Source organism: Salarias fasciatus, chromosome 6 (genome assembly GCF_902148845.1).
Source record: "Salarias fasciatus chromosome 6, fSalaFa1.1, whole genome shotgun sequence".
NCBI classification, from domain to species: domain Eukaryota; kingdom Metazoa; phylum Chordata; class Actinopteri; order Blenniiformes; family Blenniidae; genus Salarias; species Salarias fasciatus.
The window spans coordinates 2595300-2604930 of NC_043750.1; the positions used below are offsets into that span (position 1 = coordinate 2595300).

At 51.0% G+C, this 9631-nt stretch overlaps 1 protein-coding gene across 1 annotated transcript in view; it reads left to right on the forward strand.

Moving 5' to 3' along the window:
• LOC115391097 (zinc finger protein 467-like) overlaps positions 1–9631 on the forward strand; it is a 40465-nt gene that overhangs the window by 24471 nt on the left and 6363 nt on the right. Inside the window, exon 3 of the mRNA XM_030095201.1 lies at positions 7842–8807. Within this exon, the coding sequence (XP_029951061.1) occupies positions 7842–8807 (966 nt within the window). The remainder of the gene's footprint in view (positions 1–7841; positions 8808–9631) is intronic.

The window sequence follows — 9631 nt, forward strand, 5'->3', positions numbered from 1 at the left end:
ACTCTGTACTAAACTCTAGGGTTGCACCGATACCGATACTGGTATCGGCAGTGGCCCCGATACCGCACTAAAACGCTGGTATCGGTATCAGCGAGTACTCACAAATAACATGCCGATGCCATTTTCCGACTTTCATATTGCACTTGAACGCACTGCCATGTGAATTCACTCTTCGACATTCACGCTGTGTGATCTGTGTTTTCAGCAAATTATGGCAATGATTTTACATCCCAGTGAGGATCAGGCCTTGTTACAGAGCCTGGATCTGAGTCTGAAGGGCAGAAAAGGAGTTTTATTGGTATCATGAGTCTTTGTGAGATGAAGCTGGTCTCCAGCCACAGGAGCAGACTGAGTCTGGAGTTTAACTAAGTTCCCCGTGGCGCGTTTCCACCTCCCCGACTCTACTCGGCTTGACTCCACCCCACTTTACTCGACTCGACTCTACTCGGCCTGGTTGTGTCTCCACCGGCCCTATATGTCTCCCTGGAAACCCGTCAGTGGGCTCCAGGAGGAAGTCGGGCAGAACGGCGAGCGGCTGAGGCGGGTAACGGGAGCTAACTGGAGGTACAGGTCCGGGCTGACTGCCACACTCCACATAATGTGTGTCATTCCGCTCTGTTGTCCGCAGTTAATACATTGCTATTTTAATCAATCAGTATCTGTGCTGTGCTATCTGTATGAACCGCACAGCCGCGGTAGTCAGGAGCCTGCAGTGTGGTGACTCCCGGTCGATGGTAACATAAAGAAGCCATAATGCAACCACTGGAACACAAGCTGCTGAAAAACAACAAAGGAGGAGGATCCCACAATGGCGTCACTTAATTCGCTTTATTTAATTACGGACTTACTTTTGTAGCATCTTTGATGTTATTATTATTTTTTAACCGGTATATTGAGTTGTGTGAGTTCCTATGTTTTCAAGTTACCTGAATGCACCGCTGTGGCCTGAGTGGCTGGGAGGGAGCAGGGGGCGGGACCAGGAAGCCAGCATGTCAATCAATCAATCAATCAATGTATTTTTGTACAGCCCAGTATCATAACAACAGCTGCCTCAGAGGCTTCAAGATGTTACATTGGTTGGTTAAAAATAAAAACAGTGAATAAGCATAATGTTAATATGTCAAATTCACAGTAACGAGACAAAACGAAGCAACCACCGCCTTCGACCCTCACATCCGGCAAGAAAAAAACTCCAGAAACCCAGTGGGAGAAGAAGAGATCTTGGGGAGAACCACAGTATGGAGGGATCCCTCTCCCAGGGACGGACAGCTTTGGCCACAGCTAGCATGAGACAATAAGAAGTAAAGCCTAGGACTATGTTGAGGACAGTCCGTTGGACGGTCCAGCACAAGAACCACGGATCCCAGAAGTAGAACCGAAGCCAGTCCGCGGGCAGGACCGACAGGAGTGTCCTCCCGGTCCGGACGGAGCTTGTTCGTAGGCCCTCGTGATAGTGGAGTCAGCAACTGAAACTGGAGAAGACTCCCCCTCGAAGGGGGGGACAGCAGGTGAAAAGCAATGAACGGACTAAAGGGAATAACATTCAGACATTAGAGGACAGGGCTCAGTGCACCGTACTTCCCACAGCATTCTAGCTCCTAGGGCAGCTTTTAATAATGATGGTTTAGAGTCCCCAGCTGACCTGATCATAGGCTGCATCGAAGAGAAACATCTTGAGCCTCACCTTAAATGTGGAGACTGTGTCTGCCTCTTTGACACCACTTGGAAGCTGGTTCCATAAAAATGGTGCCTGATAGCTAAAGGCTCTTCCACCTAGTGTCCATTTAGAGACTCCAGGAGTCACCAGTAACCCTGCATTTTGAGAGTGAAGTGCTCTGATTGGTTGATAAGGCGTTAAAGCATCTTGGAGATAGGTCGGAGCCATCCCATTTAGGATTTTGTAAGTGAGGAGAAGGATTTTAAATCTAACTCTAAACTCGACAGGAAGCCAGTGAAGAGATTTTAGAACGGGAGTAATGTGTTCGCCTCTTCTAGTTCCGGTTAATAATCTGACGGCCGTATTTTGAACCAACTGAAAGTTTTTTAATGCACTTTTTGGGCAGGCTGCAAGAAGGGAGTTGCAGTAGTCCAGTCTAGTAGAAACAAATGCATGGGTGAGTTTTTCTGCATCGCTTCTAGGTAGAATGTTTCTTATTTTAGCTATGTTGCGCAAGTGGAAATATGCTGTTTTACAAGCCAGGTTGATGTGTGCTTTAAAGGAGATATCCTGATCAAATAAGACCCCGAGGTTCCTGACAGTAGAGGAGGAGGATACACTGACGTTATCTAAGGTGATAATCTGTTCAGATAGACACTCTCTCAGTTTATGGGGGCCTAGTATAATGACCTCTGTTTTGCCAGGATTCAGACGGAGATAGTTCATAGTCATCCAGGATTTAATTTCTCTGATACAGTCACTGAGTCTGTCTATTTGATTAGTTTGATCAGGTTTCATAGATAAATACAGTTGTGTGTCATCTGCATAGCAATGAAAATTGATATCGTGACTTCTAATTATGTTCCCTAAAGGAAGCATATACAACAGAAATAAAATTGGCCCGAGCACGGACCCTTGAGGAACCCCATAACTGACCTGGGAGCACGGTGAGGACTGTTGGTTAACGTGAACAAATTGGTACCTATTAGATAAATAGGATTTGAACCAGCAGAGGGCTTTTCCTCTGATGCCGACCTCACATTCTAACCTCTGCAGGAGAATATTGTGGTCGATTGTATCAAAAGCTGCATTGAGGTCTAAGAGAACCAGGACTGAGACTAGACCTGCATCAGCCGCCAATAGCAAGTCATTAGTGAATTTAACTAACGCAGTCTCAGTGCTGTGATAAGCTCTATATCCTGACTGAAATTTCTCAAATAAACTATTGTCCTGTAGGTGGCGGCGAAGCTGTTTAACCACGACTTTTTCCAGGACTTTTGAAATAAAAGGCAGATTTGATATCGGTCTGTAGTTGGCTAGAATATCAGGATCAAGATTAGGTTTTTTCAGCAGTGGTTTGATTACTGCGAATTTAAATTTATTGTCCAACTTGGACAAGTAAGCGTTAGTATTAAGCTTTCAAAAGAGTTGAATTTAACATTAGTTTTGGGTTTAAGAAGAAGACTGGAGTGCGATATCACTGCCACACCTCCACCTCGACCTGTTGATCTCGCTGTTTGGAAATTAACATAGGTTGGAGGGGTACATTCATTGAGCCTCACATAGTCATCTTGCTGAAGCCAAGTTTCTGTTAGAGAAGGAGATCAATGTTATTGTCACCGATAAGATCATTAACTAACAGAGATTTAGTGGAGATTGCTCTAATGTTTAGTAGACCACATTTTATGTATTTCCTACTGGAAGAGTTATTCTGTCTCGTACAGGTGTTAAGCTTTTTACCCATTGACTTTTTTTAATGCTTTGAGCACTATGGACAGACACAGTCTCTGTTAGCCTAGGTAAACCTCCATGCTTGACTTGTAAAAATCCGGGAGCAGGATTAGTGACGGGATCAACAAGATCAACAGAGGAGTGTTCTACACGACTGCTCTGCGCCCGGGGCTCATAGCTGGATTGTCAATTTAGAGTACGAAGCCGATCAGCCATATTGTGAGCTAAAAGGGCTGCACCATCCAAAGTTGGGTGGATGCCGTCCCTGCGGATGAGCCCAGGCTTTCCCCAGAAGGTGCACCAGTTGTTTAGAAAATAACTCCGTTTTCCTCACTCCATCTAGACAACCAGCGATTGAATGATGAAAGTCGGCTATACATTTCATCATTGACCAAATTGGGCAGGGGACCAGAGAATATTACGGCATCAGACATCGACTGAGCCAATTCACACACCGAGGCTACTTGTAATTTGAGCACCTCTGATTGTCTCCGCCGGGCATCATTACCGCCTGCGTGAATCACGACTCGACGGAATCTCCTACCTTCCTGTTTTAAAAGCCTAAGGTTCCCCTCGATGTCCCCCACTCTGGCCCCCGGGTAACACCTAACCTTCACCGCTGGCAGCTTCACGTCTCTTAACTGTAGAGCTGCCAATCACCAGCGTGTCCAGTTCAGCCGGCGTGTCGTCGCTGAGGGGAGGGAACCTATTGCAGACGTGAAGCGGTTCTTGGAGTGCTACGTGGCGGTGCTTAGCACTAGCCTTCCTCCGGACTGTCACAAAACCGGTCCTGGTCTTGCCCCGGCTGCTCGGGACACGCTGCGGGGCTAGGCTTGCTAACACTCCTCTCACTGCGGGAGCGGGCTGCGAGCCCTGCCGCTACCTGGCTGTAGCTAGCGCTGCCCTGCCCCTCACATCTGCGCAGCCGCTCCTCTAACTCGGTTACCCTGGCCTCCAGCGCTGTCAATACACTGCACTTTACGCAAATACCCCTATCGTCAAGGGAGGCAGGGTTCTGACTCAACATACGGCACACTGAGCAGGAAAGAAAAGAAGATAGAGGGGAGGACGCCACAGCGGTCCCGGCGGACCAAGCTAGTTAGCACGCTAAGCTAGTTAGCACACCGGTGGCGCTAATGGCGGAGAAGAAATGTAATTCACGAGAGATCACTGGTCAATCGGGGGCGAAAGTAACCTCATGGGCGTAAATAACCCCAATTTTTTGATTTCTTCGTGAATTAACAGTAATAGCAAGAGAGAGACAGCAAGCACTTCAGTCGCTCGCAGGCTTCAGCAAGCTTCACCAACACAGAAAACACTCACCGGAGTGACGTCAGCCAGACTGCAGATTGCTGAACAGTCAGCGATAGCATGTGTGCGCGTGTTGGAAACGCGGAGAGAGAGCTGCCTCTCAGCTGTTTTTTCTTAAGACTGTTGTTTTGAGACCCAGTCTGGATAAGGGATGGATGGATGGATGTTTGGCTGTAGTTTTTCCGTGGTTACAACCACAGTAAGTTCTGAAGCTTAATAAACTAGCATTAAGAATTCAACTCATCTTCCTTTCATGCTGCTGGATGTTACATTATCATATTCCAGTGCGTCTTGTGGCCCAAAAATCTGTATGTAGTAAATGGGGAGAACAGAAACGAGGAGGAGGAAAAACAGCAACACTGCCCCCACATGGTGGCCGAGGCAGAGGAGTGACAGTTCTTGACAATTACAAGAAAAAAATGCTCTTCTATTCAGTTCTTTTTCAAACAGTGTGGTATCGGCAGGGTATCGGTATCGGCCGATGCTACACAGCCAGGTATCGGAATTGGTATCGGCGGCCAAAAAATGGTATCGGTGCAACCCTACTAAACTCTGTACTAAACTCTGTCTTCTCTCTGTACTAAACTCTGTCTTCTCTTTCAAACTTCAAACTTCAAACTTTGTTTATTTGTATAGCACTTTTCATGATAATAAAAACAACGCAAAGTGCTTAACAGTAAAAAAAAAAAAACAAAAAAAAACAAAAGCTGCACCATCAATAAGTATACACCACACGCACATGCACATACACACAAACACACACACACACACCCAATTTATGCCCATAGCAAGGCAGAGGAGACATGGCATGGCACTAAGCATCATGGGAAAACACTACCAGTGGGGCCGTTCACACCAGGAGAAGGCGAAGGTCATTAGTACTGGGGCACCAGCGCTCGACCCCCGACCCCGTCAGACCAACGGGATCCCGCACACCAAGGTGTGGAGACCCCAGGCCAGCCAGGACCAGAGGACTCGAGCGCAGCGACCCCAGCAGAGGACCGGGACCAACTCCTGGTGTGGAGGACCCCCCTGAGGAAACACTGGAGTTAAACAGATGTTAAAAAAAGACATGATACAAAGCTAATAAAATAAATAAAAATAAATAAAAAGTAAGATAAGATTATAAAATAGAAAATACATTAAAAGTACATAGTAAAAATAATAATGCATTGGTTTTATATAGCGCTTTTCAGGACACTCAAAGATGCTTTACATTGCATTGCATTATTCATTCTCTCCATACTGGGTGGTGGTAAGCTGCTGCTGTAGCCACAGCTGCCCTGGGGCAGACTGACGGAAGCGAGGCTGCCAGTCTGCGCCATGGGCCCCTCCCACCACCAACCATTCACTCTCACAACTTTCATACTAGGCAAGGTGGGTGAAGTGTCTTGCCCAAGGACACAACGACAGTTTTACGCCTGCGGGAGCGGGGATCGAACCGCCAACCTTCCGGTTATAAGACAACCTGCTCTACCAACTGAGCTACAAATAGGATAAGTATATTAGAAATTAAAATGACTAAAAATAAAAATGATGGAGATAAGAAGTATAAAAGGTCAGTTAAAAGCCAGATTAAAAAGGTGTGTTTTTAACCTCCCTTTAAAACTATCAACAGTCTCTGCGGTCCTGAGGTTCTCCGGCAGGCTGTTCCACAGGCGGGGCCGTAGTGGCTAAAAGCCGCTTCACCATGGGTTTTGGTTCTGGCTTTAGGAACACACAATAGGCCGCTGCCAGAGGACCTCAGGGCCCGCGAGGGTCGATAGGGTAAAAACAGGTCAGCTAGATAAGAAGGCGCAAGGCCGTTAAGACATTTAAAAACTAAAAAGAGAACCTTAAAATCGATCCTGAAGCGGACAGGGAGCCAATGCAGCGACTGTAAAACCGGTGTAATGTGGCCCGCCCCCTTTGTACTAAACTCTGTCTTCTCTCTGTACTAAACTCTGTCTAAACTCTGTCTGAACTCTGTCTGCTCTCTGTACTAAACTCTCTGCTCTGTCTCCTCTGCCTCCTCTCTCGTGTCTCACTGGTTCAGTGAACTGAGTATGAAATGATATTGAGTTATTAGGAGGACACAGCCTTTGATCTCTAACCCCGTTTGACATCATTGTGATGTCATCACCTAGAGAATGCTGTTGCTGGACAACCATAGCTTCATTTCAATAGAAAAAAATGATATTTCATGGAATTATCATGACATTTTCATGTCTGTAGGATCTTCCATAGAGCAGGAATGCGTTTCTAAAAATGTGTGAACTTTTGGGCTTTAGTAAAAAAAAAAAATCTCACTCCAAAATGCATTGGAGCGGATGGGAGAAAATTCTGCACTCTCCTCAAACAAATGCATCTCAAGAGAAAACTGTGATAGAAAAAAAATAAAAGCGTTGTGAGCAGGCCCGCTGACAGCTTTTCCTGGGCCCGGGACACACTTACTGTTGGGGGCGGGAGCGGAGCAGAACGTTCCAGCGCGTGGAGCGCTGTGCGGAGCAGCACGGAACAGCGCGGCGCCTGCATGCTGCGTCAGGAGCCGTGAGTGGGGTGCTGGATGGGCCCCCCCAACTTTAATTCTGGGCCCCCCCCCCAACCCTGGGCCCGGGACAACAGACCCGTTTGTCCCCCCCTGTCGGCGGGCCTGGTTGTGAGAATCACAAGGATTGTAGCTACATTTGGATGTATACCCCGTTTGGCTTTTCCTTGCACTCCTGCGCTGTGGCTTCACTTCTCAGACATGTCTACTCTTCTCCTGTCCGTTGTCCGGGCGCCGCAGGATTTAGCGTGGGCGGAAACCCTGTCCTCGGTCATGTGACAGGCCGGACCAATCACATGACACCTGGTTTACAGAGTCCAGTATGGAGACGACCTGCTGGAGGCTTAGCCCCGCCCACCTTTATATACAGCCAATGATAACACTGTGGGGGATGCCACGTTGGCCCCGCCCACCTTTTTATACAGCCAATAAGAACGCCATGTTTGAGTTGTGGGTGGGGTTAGTCAGTGAACGTGAGGCGGGTCCTCCAGCTGGAGGTCGGGTCGTTATGGTCTGAAGCTCCTCCTTCATCAGCAGGCTGAAGTCCAGGCGAAGCAGCTGATTGGTTGATCTGTTCAGACGGCTGTCAGGTAATCAATGTTGGTGTTCTGTCAGTCAGCAGAGGAGGAGGAGGCGGAGCTGCTGATTGTGAAGGTGGAGGGAGCCACGGAGACCACACCCACTCTTCTCGAGGCGCCATGCACCAGAGCCGGCGCCGCCGCCGCCACGTCCATCCCCCGAAGCCCCGGCCGGCCGGCCGGACGCCGCAGCGGACTGGAGGTCAGTGGATCTGACGCCGCCATGACACCCGCCACCAACAGAAGCAGTGACTCTGGGCATAGTTCCCAGCACGGCCCGACAGCGAGCCTCGTCAGCGCCGCCGCCGCGCCACTCTGCGGCCACGTCACGGGCAGCAGGAACGGTGCCACGGACAAACCCCCCGGGTCGGAGGTCATCGTCATCGACGGAGGAGAGACGGCCGAGGGGCCGACGGGGGCGCCCCGCCCCCTCGCTACGGGAAGCCCCTTCCCCCGCCCCCTCCTAGCGGGAAGCCCCTCCCCCCGCCGGGCCGCGGCCGCCGAGCGCCTCTCCCAGGGGTGGGGCCTGCGGCGGCCCGCAGCACGCGGCGGCGGCGAGAAGCCGTTCGGCTGCCCGCTCTGCGGAAAGGCCTTCGCATGCCGCAGCCAGCTGGACGTGCACGGCCACGTGCACACCGGCGAGCGGCCCTTCTGCTGCGGCGTCTGCGGCCGCCGCTTCTCCCACCCCAGCAACCTCCGCAGGCACCAGAAGGTCCAGCACCCGGGCCAGGGGGGGTCCGGGGGGGCCAGGGGGGCCGGCCAGCAAACCGCCCTGCCCCCGACGCCGGGCCGGACCGGGAATGGGACCGGGACCGGGAACCTCCAACCTGAACGCTGCAGGCAGGAAGCAGTCCATTCAGCACTGACCGTCCTGGAACCCCAGACCCAGACCCAAACCCCCCAGACCCGAAACCCTCCCAGACCTGGAACCCCCCCAGGACCCAAACCCCCCCAGACCTGGAACCCCCCCAGACCTGGACCCCCCTCAGACCTGGAACCCCCCCAGACCTGAACCCCCCTCAGACCTGGAACCCCCCAGATCCGAAACCCTCCCAGACCTGGAACCCCCGCTAGACCCAAACCCTCCCCAGACCTGGAACCCCCCCTACCCAAACCGCCCCAGACCTGGAACCCAGATCATGAACCCCCCCTCAGACCCAGACCTGGAACCCCCCCAGACCCAAATCCCCCCCAGACCTGGAACCCCCCCCCAGACCCAAAACCCCTCCAGACCTGGAACCCCCCCTCAGACCCAGACCTGGAACCCCCCCAGACCCAGACCTGGAACCCCCCAGACCCAGACCTGGACCTCTCCGGGCTGGGATCAGGTCTGGCTGTAAAGGAAGCTCGGAGCTCTCTGGTCCTGTCCGGCCCTGAAGGTCCCACAGATGACGGGGGTCATCCCCCCCAGAGGTCAGAGGTCATTCTGGGGTTTCAGGCCGCACGGGGACAGGAAGTGACGGCGTCTGTTTGGTGCGGCGCCGTGTCGGGGTTGAAGTGTCCATGAGAACCTCGTGAATCAACATGTTTAGATCCAACTGGAGCGAGCTCAGGAGAACCGAGATGTGAAACCAGCATGAATGAATGAATGAATGAATGAATGAATGCGGTGTCAGGGGTCAATATTTCCACCATGTGGACGCGGCGGAGCTTCAGGGAGGACTGCTGGTGGTTTCCGAGGGTTGGAGGATTTGTTTATTTTTCAACCAGCGGGTGATGAGAGGGTGAAAAGAGGAGTCTGTCCAGCTGTGGATGAGAGGGTGAAAAGAGGAGTCTGTCCAGCTGTGGATGAGAGGGTGAAAAGAGGAGTCTGTTCAGCTGTGGATG